Here is a 12,447-nt window from a genome sequence, read left to right as displayed (position 1 = left end):
GGACTGGATCCAGTGGCCCAAGGATCACAGAAGCCAACTTTCAGAATTGGAAAGACACAGATCTCAACTCGCCTTACTGTAGAACTTACAGCCCCACAAGGCGCTGGCCAGCCTGAGCGTGCACATCTCCAGGATGGGAGGCTCACAGTCTTCCCAGACAGCCCCTTCCAGGTGGGGCAGCTCAGACTGGGAGAAGCTCTCCCTGGGTAGCAGCCTGCTCTGCAAGCCCCATAAAGCCACTCTCTTAGATTAAGCAGGCTCAGGACAGATGCCAGCTGTCCTCCTCATCCTGGCCATCCTTAGCCAGGCCCAGCTGGGACTGTGGAGCCACTATGTATGTTGACTGAAGGCATGAGCCATCTACCTGCCCTTCACCTCCTTCCCAGGAGCACACCTTTCCCAAAGGAGGGCCATTCTACAGCTTACTCCTCCCCCACTCCCAGGACCCCAAGGGTGGTGGCCCAGGCCAGGGGTGCCCAGCCAGAGCATCCTGTGCACAACAGGGATAGCCTGCTTGGTACAGAAGGACCAGAAGCCTGAGACCCATTCTCTCTCCTCGGAGCCAAGCTAGAACCCAGAAACCTGCACTCTGCACTTGGCAGGGGCACCCTCTGAGGTGGACTTGTCCTACCTACTGTTGATACTGTCTCTTCTTATGAGGATTCACTGGCCACTGCCTGGTGGGCTGCCCAGGCTGGGTCTGGCTTTTATACACACTCATTATTCCCAGGGATGGTGAGCAGAGCCTGGGACCCCAACCCCAGGGTTGCCTCTCCAGCCTTGCTCATGTTCTGGGTTCATGGCCCACCTTCCACTGTCCCACACACCTGCTATTCCAGTCAGAGTTCTCTGCAGCCCCTCTGCAGCCCCCAATACCTCTTCTCCAGGGAGCACGCCCTGATTGGAAAAACTGATGGTTTTACCCTACACAGCCCCACCAAGGTGCATGGAGAATCCAGCCAGGCCTAGACCTTCAGTAACGGCACCTACCTTCCACCATGGCGATGTGCTCCTGGCGGTGGCGCTGTTCCCCGGCCTGCAGGCTCGGGCTCTGCTGGCACAGCTCCGCGCTGCCTCGAGCCGAGCCCAGCTGGTTCAGTAGCTACGGGACAGAAAGCAGCAGCCACGTAAAGCCCACGGCTCCTCAAGGAGCCTGACTCGCCTCTTTGGGGATGTAAGGACTGGTTAGGGCATGAGGGTCCACCCTAGCTGTGTCCCAGATCCTTAAAGCCTTGTCACAAGGACCCAGCACAGCCCAGGAGCTCCTGCGATGGTGGAGACACTATCCTCACTATCCCATGCGGCAGCTTGATGGACCCTGAACGCTTGAAATGGAACGAGTCTTTACTTAGAGTTAACTTTAACTGATTTAAATTTAAGTATCCATGTGTGACCAGTAACGACCAAAACAAACAGACAGGGACCAAGCTGACTTGGGACAACTTATCTCCCTAGGGTCTGACATGTAGTCCAGCCCCACCCCTGGCCCATCCCAATCTGCTGGCAGTATCACGGAGGAGGCTGGCGACCAGACAGAGCCACAGCGTGCTCATACTGTCCCCGAGCCATGGAGGACAGAGCAGCCTCGACCCAGTGCCCCCTTAGGGAGTCCTGTAAGCTCATCCTAGATGGTGGGTGACAGTGAGTCTGGTGTTCCCTCTCTTGTTACAGATGTGGGTTACAGTAGCTTGGGATCCTCTCTCTCATCATGAATGGTGAGTGACAATGCACCTTCTTTCATCGTAGATGGTGGATGACAGTTACATGGTGTCCCCATTCTCAGAATGGACTTTGGGTAAGTCTGTTGTACAATCTTTCATCATAGATGGTGAGTGACAGTTGTTCAGTGTCCCCTCTTTCATCATAAATGGTGAGTAACAATGTACCTAGTGTCCTCTCTTTATCATGAATGTGAATGACAGTCGCCAGTGTCCCATCTCATCATGGATGTGGGTAGCAGATGCTTGGTGTCTCCTCTGTCATCATAAATGGCAGCTGACAGTTGCCTGATGTCTCCTCTCTTATGTTCAATGGTGGGTGACAGTTGCTTGCTGTCCCCTTTCTCATCGTAGTGAGTGACAATGCACTTACTGTCTCTTCTCATTATGTATGGTGGGTGACAGTGGACCTGGTGTTCCAACATAGACCCTTGGTGATGTGAACCTGGTGTGCCCTCTATCATCATGAGTCATGGATGGTGACAAGGTTGTGTCCCCATGGCAAGTCCTCCACCACTTCCCTGCACCTTCCTCACCTCGCACTCGTAGTGGCCCAGGTCCTCCTTGCCGGCCTTCCGGATCTCCAGCACGAGTCGGCCACTGTGTGGCTCACTCAAGGTCCGGTACTTGCCGCCAGGCGTCAGCAGGGCCCCATCCTTGTACCACCTGAAGCCAGCCCTGGTGGTGAGGCAGGGCCTCCCCAAGGTGTTCTGTGCTCTCGACCCTCCCTCACCCGTCCACAGACCTGGGTGTCCTTACAGCACCCACCCTCATGAATGCCACACACTCAATGTCCAGCCTGGCAACACCATCCTTGCTGTAGCTAGGCTTGTGCAGAACGCGCCATGGCCACAAGACACCCACTGCTCCTCCGAAAGGCTGAGCTTCTGTCTAGCCTACCCGGACCCAGTAAACGTGCTGCCCACCCTCAGTTCACAGGCATAAGTGGCGAGGGGCCCCAGGGTAGGCCCACCCCCTCGTCCACCCCAGCCCACCTGATCTGAGGGTGTGGGACACCTTCAATGGTGCAGGTGACCTGGGCGTCCTCTCCCTCCACAAATGGCACTGCCCGGACCTTGTTCACAAACCGCGGGGGGACTGTAGGGCCACGGAGTCGGGACAGAAAGAAAGGGAGAGACAGAGATAGAGAGAGATGGAGAGAGAAACAGAGACAGAGGAATAGAGACAGAATGAAAGACACCAAAAAATAGAGGAAGAGATAGACAGAGACAGAGAGACGATGGAGACAGACACACACACACAGAGGAACACGAAGAGATAGAAAGAGATAGCACAATATGCAAGACCTTACCACAAGGTGAGCCCCAGACCTGAGTCAGACATCTACTACCTCCTTGGGCTCCCTCAGAATGCCTGCATCCCCTTGGAGGCTGCTATGGTGGGTGTGGTCCAGGTGGCCCACCCCCAGCCTCCCTCCCAGGCTCACCCTGCACCAGGATCTTGCCAAGGGTGCTGGCATTGCCAGCTACGCTGGCTGCAAAGCACATATACTGGCCGGAATCAACACCAGTCAGGTTGTCCAGGATGAGGGTGCACGAGCCATCGGGGTCTTCAATGAGGATGTGGTGGGGATCTACTTCCACCGGCTTCCCATCTGGAAAGAAGGAAGGGCTGTCACAGAGGAGCTCCATGGGGACAAGAGGCTGGGTTTGTGTGGGGATCACGTCACAGGTGGTGATGGGGGAAGGCAGCCCTGAAGCACAAAGGCCAGACACAATCCCTCACTGGGGGTTTAGCTACAAAGCTGACCTGGAGCCCTGGACACTCCCAGACCTGCATGTGCACAGTGTGACCTCTGGAGGGCAGGCTCTTAGCTGGAGGCAAGGGTGGGTGGGGGCCTGAACCCCACAAAAGATGCCTCAATCTTATAACCAGACCCTGAGCCACCTCGCCAGTGATTCTGTAAACTTGGGCACCTCCAAGCTCCCCTGCCCCAACAGACATGCTTGGACACCACCCATCTCTTTAATTATTCTTATCTGAACACCTGCCCAACCTAACATCTCAAGCCATAATGTATTTCTTTCCTGAGTAAGAAATGGGGAGATGTGCACTTTCCATTCCGAAGAACTATTTCCTCCACAAATGCATAAAATTCCATAAAGACTCTCCAATAGCTCTGCACATGCTGAACAAGGTGGTTTAAATGACCATGGTTCATAACAAGCCTGTTGACCTTTAATTCACAGGGAACCTGAAAAAACTGACTTTTGCGGATATAAAAGTAAGCCTCCAGCCGCCAACCCATTTTCCTGCAGCCCTGCACAGTTGTGTTCCAGGAAATATCCTCTTTGTCCCTTTAGCTTCCATCTCCCACAAACAGCTCTGGCCAAGGCAACCAGTGACACCACCAGTCCCACCTCTGTCTGCCTGTCAGAAGACAGTTCTCCATGCCCTTCCAGCATTCCCATGCGGCTCTCTGCTGTGCAAAGGCATGATGGCGGCTGCTGGACGCGTGTGCAAGGAGACACCAGGAGCGTCCCAGACAGCAGGAACAGAGAGCCCTCTCTTCCAGTTCACAAGGGATTTCTCTCTCTGGGGAACAGATGGGTGATGTGTGGGCAGCCTCATAAAAGTTCAGCACCTCCTAGAACTCAGGGTGTCTCTTGTGGTGCAGCCCATCGTGTGTGGCTACCATCTGGCCCTGGACATGGGGATCAGGACAATTGACTCAAAATGCTGTGCTTTTCTGTGACCAGCAGTCTTTGTTTCCAACCCAGACTTGTATCTGTGTCTGGCTGGCAGGCAGGGCATCACCTTGGACCCTCACGGCTTCTGATATTCCCTTTGGCAACAAGAACGGGACACTCCCAGAGACACGTTGTTCCAGAAGAGAAAGAAGGTGGCCAGTTAACAGGACCTGAGGGAGGTTCATGGGGATGTGTGGCAGACATGCCAACCGGACTATGTGGTCAGCTGGGCAGGAACAGTCCTCTGTTGCTGCCTGTGAAGGGAGAGGAGCTGAGCAGGTGACGGCGGTCTGTGCGCCGAGAACTGGGCTCAGAAACACTCTTGATCGGAGTCGTGGTCAACACCGTCTTTCCTTGACATTGCTGATTCGGCCTCAGGTCGCCCCTTTTCCCAACTGTGCTGATGGATGGTTGGAGCCGGCTCTTACTGAAGTCCTGGCCCCACCCCCGGGAACTCCATGCTCTGCCTCTGGAGCAATCTGCCCTTGACTTGTGTGTCTCTTAAACAGCTCTGATACCAGATCCTCGCGGCCCTGCCCCTTAAACACTCTTTTCCCAGCACACCCACTCACTGGCTGGGAGGTGAAGAGCGCAGGTCTGACCACTTTGCATTTCTGTACATGTCTCCTGTTAAGCTCATTAACCGACAAGCTGGACTTGTCAGCCTCATCCTTTGGTCTCTTGGCTCCTTCAGCATTAGGAGAGCTTTGCATAAACAACCCTCTTCTGAAACATCAAAAATGCTACTATTCATGTTGGGCCATCACCCGCCATGCTGGGCAGAGCACAGGAGTGAGTGAGAACTCTGGGCATGGAGACAGGCACCAAGCATGCACGCACAGAGGGTTCTTTCTGAGAGGACAGTAAAGAACGGGGTGTGCACAGTGGACCCTGGCCTGAGACACCTCCCTGCACAGACAAAAAGCCCCATAGGGAGCCATCAATCGCTGGCACACAACTTGTGACACCTGGGTGACATCTAGAATGCTGGTGACAGCTGGAGGAGGTGGCCCACATGGGCATGTGTTCCAACAGGTGGCCCTGCCATCTCAGAAATCTTGTTCAGCCCTCATGAAGAAAGGCTGGAGATGCCCTGCTAAGTGGACACCCCCACCAAAAAGGTCACTACCATGTAGTTTAAACCCCAGAGGGCCAAAGGGCATAGGGTTCCAGAGAGCAATATGATGTGGCTGTTAAGTCGAGGAGTCTAAGAGCCGAAATGGCTCTGGCCAGTTCGCTCAGTGGTAGAGCACTGGCCCGGCGTGTGGATGTCTCAGGTTTGATTCCCTGTCAGGGCACAGAGAAGAAGTGACCATCTGCTTCTCTACCCCTTTCCCTTCGCTCTCACTCTCATCCCCTCCTATAACCATGGCTCAACAGGTTTGAGCGAGTTGGCCTCAGGTGCTGAGGATGGCTCCATGGCCTCTGCCTCAGGCACTAAGTGCTCAGTTGCACAGCAATGGAGCAACGCCCCAGGGGTCAGAGCATCGCCCCCTAGTGGGCTTTCCAGGTGGCTCTTGGTTGGGGCACATGAGGGAGTCTGCCTGTCTGCCTCCCTGCCTCTCACTAAAAAAAAAAAAAAAAAAAAAAAAAGCTGAAATGGATATATCAGCAGAGACAATTGTGCTGCCTGGATTAAGGTGTTTGGTGAGCTCAAAAACACTGGATGTCACTGAACTGTGGAAGTGTTTTTTGTTCCAACCCTGATGCCCAGCCCCTTCCTCTTCTTTCACCCTACCTGTACTGCTTTAAGAGAAAAATGATCAAGAATGTTCATCAGTTTTCCTGTGCCAGAGGGATTAGAGGTTCTACATGCCTGGGACCTCAGGCAGGGGGAGAACTCAGAACTTCACAGGTCAGCTGATACAGGCACCTGGATTCCACTGATGAACTCTTTGCGAGGTTCCCAGTCATCCCAGAAAGTAGTGTTACCTTATGGCCAAGCCAGGAGACTGGCTGTGGATCCTACTCCTAGCCCTGATGCTTGCTGTTTGGAATTCCCTGCCTCAAACATGGAGAGGGAACACTTCCGGTGGGGATGCCTATACACGGAGAGGTGGCCCTGGGTCATGTAGCCAGCCTAGCCCAGCAGTCAGTCCCTTCTCAAGTTGGTACTTAGAACTCTGGGGACAAAGGAGGTTCTAGGCCTCTTGGGTGACATGAAGGTAGCATGGGTAACGAGAGGCTGAGTCCCAACTCAATGGCCTTGCACAGCGCAGTGAGTAGATCAGCACCAGCCCAACCCGGGGTCTGCTCCTGTGGCTCCAGCTGGGGCAGACAGGGTGGCCGAAACGGGTCTGCTGGGCATTTGCGTGGCAAGGTCTCTAACAGACATCTTCAGTGCTCTTGGCTCCCTGGCAGCTGCCCAGGGTGGGTCAGGACTTGGTTCCCTACCCCCAACACTCAGCTTCTGCTATATAAGTTCATTTTATCTGCTGACAATGGCTGATTTCTGCCTGATGCTACTCTGCCTGGCCAAAGTCGTTATGTGCTCACTGACCTTCAGTCGTTGTCAATTGCCACTAAGAAGCTATACATAGCCTGGTGGCAGATACCCCCACCTTGGGACCGTGAGCCATTGAGGTGAAGACTGCTAAGAGGGCTGCCACCCAGACTATCACGGTTCTGCGTGGAGCCACCTCAGGGCGCATGGTGCTGACTCACTGTCACACAGAGGACTGCTGAGAAACGCTCTAGTCTGGGTAGGGGGCCCATGAGGCAGACCCCTATCCTGGCAGGTCAGTGGGGTTATTGGTGGTGTTTGCTACTATGATGCTGCTTCAGGTCCGCCAGTGGCTGGTTCTGGCCACAGCTCATGGCCACGTGTGCTGCCTGCACTACCTATAGTTTGACCTCTGTGTCAACACGAACTGACCATCCAGCTGCCTCTCACCTCTTCCACTCACTGGACACAGCTGTCCCCAGAGGGGTCGCCCCTGCAGGGTTTCACTGGAGGAAGGCCAGGGTAAGGAGACTGAGGACTGCCTGGCGCAGCTGGGAACCCAGGACCCATCCCAACCACCTGGCTGAGGAGTGTCCTTTTCCCTCAGATGTGGCCAGCCAGCACATGTTCTTGGGGACAGCCTGGTCAAAAGGGAGGGCCTGAAAAGTACAAAGTCACTTTTGAATGACTTTATAAATGGTGTTGTCCCTGGAGCCTGCCCGTCAGATGAAAGGTCTAGGTTAGGAGGGATGGTGAGAACTTGGTACAGCTCCACAGGTCCTGCGCAGGGCAACGGGTTGGCGGCTGGGCGGGGAGGACCATTGCCAACCCCAGGCAGTGCTCTCAAGCCTCTGGCAAGATCCAGCTGCTGCATCTACCGGCTCCACTGTGCAGCTCAGACCACGGGCCACAAGGAAGGCCCCTCCTGCACATCTCAGCAAAATGCCTATGTGTGTCCTCTCTAGCCCCATCCTTAGCACTTCATGGGCAAACACAACACCCTGGCTAGTTGTGAATAAGCAGAGCAAGAAGGACTGACAGCCCTGGAACCACAACTCCAAAACTAGGACTGGACTGGACTGTTCACACTAAACTAGAGTCTCAGAAGCCTACCTGCCAGCCCAGGTGATTCCTGATAAGAGTATCTGGTTTACCTGGGGGCCTCAGACCATACAGCATCTGGTTGACCTCTGGAGGGGCTGTGACTGAGATCGGTCATGCAGTGATCTGCGTGACAACATGAATGGCCCTCAAAAGAAACCCTGGACACCAAGGCATGGTGAGAGTTGGCCACTCTCCGTGTCAAACATCAAAGCAGGGAGAACAGGCACTGTTTGCACAACACCACTTAGACTTCTGCTGGGACTCTGCCCCACATCCTCTCTTCCTTTTCACAGCAATAAACTGGAGCCCTCAGTGGAAAGGATCTGCTGAGTTCTGTGATCCTTTTCGAAGAGACGCTGAACCTAAAGGTGGTTGTAGAATCTCCAGCCTTGGTGTCAGAGTGAGGGTGGCCCTGGGCATCCCTGAGCCCTCTGCAGCTCTTGCCACACTCAGATCAAAGCTGAGCTCCCACAGCAGTCCTCATTTCCCACTGTTCTGCCTTGGCACTCCCCTTCTTGGCCTCTGGCTACCTCACTGCCCCTCAGAACCTTCCAACACGATTGCCTAGCTGTGCTTTATTTCTCTGGCTGGCTTCACCTTACACATTTTACTTCTGACTTCACCTTACACCTTTGTCTTTCTGCTGTCATCTGTCTACTCCCCTAGAAGGCAAGCTCCCTCAGACAGGGTCGATGCACGGCCTCCCCTATGCCCTGACTCATGCGCCCTGGCCAGGCTGTCTCTAACTCAGGAGCAGGCAAGCAGAGCAGGAGGCCTGTCCCTAGCACCTAGCTCCTGACCAGGCCCCACTCTGGGTCCCTGGTCCCCACTCTGCCTGATTCCTTTTGGGTGGCTCTTCCCTGTGGCAGGGCTAGTGCCCCAAGGCCACGGGGACCTACCTTTGTACCAGCTGACGACAGGCTTGGGTATCCCTGTCACACGGCAGGCCAGCTTGACTGTTTCACCCAGTTTGGCTGTGCAGTCGGCCAGCTCTTCCTCAAAATCTGGCGGGCCTGGGGACACACACCACACAACTGGGCCCTGAGTGCTCACCCATGCCGTCAGTGCACCCCTGGCAGGGCCAGAAGTTCCAAGGCCAAGGGGTATGGTTGCTACAGACACCACCCCTCATGATCCCACACTGAGCCCGAGTGAGAATCTGTTATTGGGGAGCGGTGGGGAGAGTGGAGAAAGGAGTGTGTTGAAAGGGGAGACTCTCCCATTCCAGGCGGGAAAGGAGACCTAGAAATCAGACCCTTCACACCCCTAACCCCTCTGTGCTCGGGGCTCCTCAGTTAAACCCAGTACCCCCCGACTCAAGTCAGGGCCAGCACAGCACCCCAGCTCAGCACATAGAGAGGCTGAGCTAATTGAGGGAGAGCAAGTCAGCTGCTCCAGGGGACCGCACAGGCAGAGGCAGGGGCAGGGGCAGGGGTCTGGGTGTCCCCAAGCCTGTGGCCTGGCTGCAACCTTTAACCCCATCTGGCCTCTCCACCAAGACCAGCACTCACGCCAGGCGGGCAGGGCCAGGCGCTGCTGGATGCCGCAGATCTCCTTCACCCAGGTGTTCTTGGTGATGACTGTCCGCGCCTGCAGCACGTACTTGCGCACCGAGTCCTCTCGCTCATGCCACACCTCAAAGGCGCGGTCATCCCCCTCCACCTGCTCGTTCAGGTCGATGCTGCTCAGCTGTGGGGGAGGAGGCAGGCTGACTGCTCCAGACTTGGCCAGAAAACCAGCCGGGCCTCCTCCCGCCCACACCGCAGGCCTCCCTCTGGCCACCGGGCTCCCGCACACCTTCATCATGTTCCGGAACATATAGCTGAAGGTGTCGGTGTGTGAGTCCCTCCTGGGCTTGCAGACCACCAGGTGGTGGCGGAACAGGAAGACGTGGCGGTGGTGGCCCTTCCAGGGCATCCGCGACCCTGGTGCCCCCTCCCACACAATGAAGTGGCCCTGGGAGAGTGGTCAGTCAGCCTTTGGTCAGCCTGGGGCACAGCCCCCCACCCTGCCGTACCACCCACCCTGTGTGATGCCCACCCCAGACCTGGCGAATGGGCTCCCCCAGGGCCTCCAGGGTGCCTGGGTAGTTCTCGATGAGGGACACGTGCAGTTGGTTCTCTGCTCGCTGTGGCAGGGCCGACACCACGGCGTAGGCCTGCTCCAGCAAGGTGCAGTTCTGCCGGTTCCGTGCTTTGTTTCGGATCAACTCCTGAAGAGAGGGCAGGTCAGGGTGCACGGCATGGATCGCGGGAAGGATGAGGTGGTGAGGGTGAGGACGGCCTGCCTACCTTGAGCAGGGCTTGGTACTGCTGCAACCGCTGCACGGGCTGCTCCAGGAAGTGCTGGAGTGGTGGCGGGGGCGGCTGCGAGGGGTCAGTGGCCAGCAGCACCTCCTCCGAATATTTCTGTGGGAATCACAGAGTGGGTTTCAAGGTAGTAGGGGGCAAGGTCTGGGGATGGCCTGTGCCACTCAGAGCCCGAAAGCACACACATATCCTTGTTCCCCGGGGTGGGTCTCCCCTCTCCCACCAAGAACAGCTGGTCACTGACAAGTGAGAAGAATTTCAGAAAGCCCTGCCTGTTTTACTCACTAAGCCAGGGCCTGGGAACCTGGGTCATTTGGGGCGGGGAGCCTGACTGGTTTTGGGAGGCCAGGCAGGGTCAGGGAAGATGATCTTGTAGATGGGGGCCAGCACCAGCTGGGGGACAAGGGCACCTTATAGAACTCCTGCACGGCTGTGCTAACCACCACAGACTCGGCCTGCACTCGGCCCACCAAGAACTCCAGATATTTCTCAAAGGCCACCTGGTTCTTGATGAAGCACATGGCGACATCGTCATCGGTATCGCAGCTCTGCAGCTCCTGCAGGAAGCTGTCAGGGAGGGAACAGTGTCAGGACCCTGCCCATGACCCATGATCTAGCCTCAGTCCTCAGGTTTGGGAAAAAACAGGCTCCTGCCAGGGCCTAGTCCATTGGTTTCTGGGAGTGAAGTGAGCATGCTGGACTGTGGGGATACATGTGTGGGGTGTCTGAGGGTGTGCACATGTGTGCAGGTATGTGTGTATGTTTGCAAGGAAGTACGTGTACATTTGGTACATGTATAGGCATGTGTGCACAAGTATACAGATACACACACATATAAGGATGCACGCTGTGTGCTGTGTATGTTGTCAGGCTGTGCACATGTACACACATGTACCCATGCAACTCGTTCCCATGTGTTTAAGGGCATGCAGTGTGTACACATGTACACATATGCCTATACAACCTATGTACATGTGTGTAAGGGCACATATGCCATACATAGGCATACACACGTGTGCCTATGTAAAGAGGTTGCAGCAGGTAGGAGTGCTGCAGGCACTTTTGTGGGCAAGCCAGGTACACACGTCTATGTTCCTGGAGATTCATGTGCCCTCACAGAGGGGTGTGGGGTGTCAACAAGTACATCAAGTCAACACAGTTTCTCTCTCATCTCAGCTGCTGCCCACCCCCTGAGGCCCAGTCTTGTGGGTACATGAGCACGTGTGTGTGTGAATGCCTGTGTGTACACAGTGTGTGGTATGTGTCAGCATATGTGAACATGCATACACACACACAGGCCCACCTACCTGCTGTGGAAGTGGCTGAGGTCCTGTACATTGCGGAAGATGACAGCCTTCTGGCTGGCCACAGCAGCAGGCACGTGAGGACAGCAGGCCAGGTACTGCACGTGGTGGCTCAGCAGGAACTGCAGCTTGCCCACGAAGGCCTGCTCGGAGCTCAGCAACTCTTGGATGGCAGATCTGGAGTCAGAGCGTGAGGGGACCAGAAACTCAGATGCTATACGGGCACCACCCCTCATGCGCAGCCTGGGGCCAGCAAGACGGTGGAGGGGGCACTCCCACAAGGTTGCCCCACCGCAGGAAGTCACCAGGCAAAGACCCCACCACCACCATGGTTGCTCACCTCAGCCGGAACTTATACTCATCCTCAGACACAGCCTCCCTGGGGAACTCGGGGGCCTCGGTAGGCCCCCACTCGGGTGATAGCTGGTAAAGAACAGAGAGGGTTGTAGGTGGCCTGGACATTGGCCCAGCCCTGTGGGGGTCAGGTTCCCGTACTCACTGGGGGACGACAACCCCAGAACAACCTGCCCCCAACCTGGCAGTACAGGTACCTTGAGCCGCCTATCCAGGTAGGCAGGGGACACCCAGCCCTGTCGCGAGGGGCTGGACTTGGTGGGCTTGGTGCGCACAAGCCAGCGCAAAGGGTGGGCCGAATCCAGCACCTCCACATACTGGCCCTCTCGCAGTGAGATGGCATCCTGCTTGGCCCCCAGGGGCAGGTAGTCAGCTGTGACCACATAGATGTCAAAGATCTGAGGGAAGGGGGTGTCGAGTCAGACCAGAGAGGAGCCCGCTGGGCCTCTCAAGGCCCCAAGCCACAGAGCACCTGGCATTAAGTGGGAAGAAGAAGCCATCCTG

The 12,447-nt window shown here is 55.9% G+C and overlaps 1 protein-coding gene across 16 annotated transcripts in view; it reads right to left on the bottom strand.

Annotated features, from left to right (window-relative positions):
- The window catches only part of OBSCN (obscurin, cytoskeletal calmodulin and titin-interacting RhoGEF), a 205,629-nt gene that overhangs the window by 21,572 nt on the left and 171,610 nt on the right, over nt 1–12,447 (bottom strand). For all 16 annotated transcript variants that reach the window (XM_066353036.1, XM_066353059.1, XM_066353053.1 and 13 more), the window contains 13 exons: nt 12,141–12,341; nt 11,930–12,012; nt 11,593–11,766; nt 10,696–10,852; nt 10,268–10,384; nt 10,024–10,188; nt 9,774–9,932; nt 9,488–9,665; nt 8,876–8,989; nt 3,166–3,333; nt 2,714–2,816; nt 2,255–2,384; nt 991–1,102 (listed from right to left, as the gene is read on the bottom strand). In XM_066353036.1, coding sequence (XP_066209133.1) covers nt 991–1,102; nt 2,255–2,384; nt 2,714–2,816; nt 3,166–3,333; nt 8,876–8,989; nt 9,488–9,665; nt 9,774–9,932; nt 10,024–10,188; nt 10,268–10,384; nt 10,696–10,852; nt 11,593–11,766; nt 11,930–12,012; nt 12,141–12,341 — 1,861 coding nt within the window. The remainder of the gene's footprint in view (nt 1–990; nt 1,103–2,254; nt 2,385–2,713; nt 2,817–3,165; nt 3,334–8,875; nt 8,990–9,487; nt 9,666–9,773; nt 9,933–10,023; nt 10,189–10,267; nt 10,385–10,695; nt 10,853–11,592; nt 11,767–11,929; nt 12,013–12,140; nt 12,342–12,447) is intronic.

Source organism: Saccopteryx leptura, chromosome 1, assembly GCF_036850995.1.
Source record: "Saccopteryx leptura isolate mSacLep1 chromosome 1, mSacLep1_pri_phased_curated, whole genome shotgun sequence".
In the NCBI taxonomy this organism is placed as follows: domain Eukaryota; kingdom Metazoa; phylum Chordata; class Mammalia; order Chiroptera; family Emballonuridae; genus Saccopteryx; species Saccopteryx leptura.
This window is presented reverse-complemented; position numbering and strand designations above follow the sequence as displayed.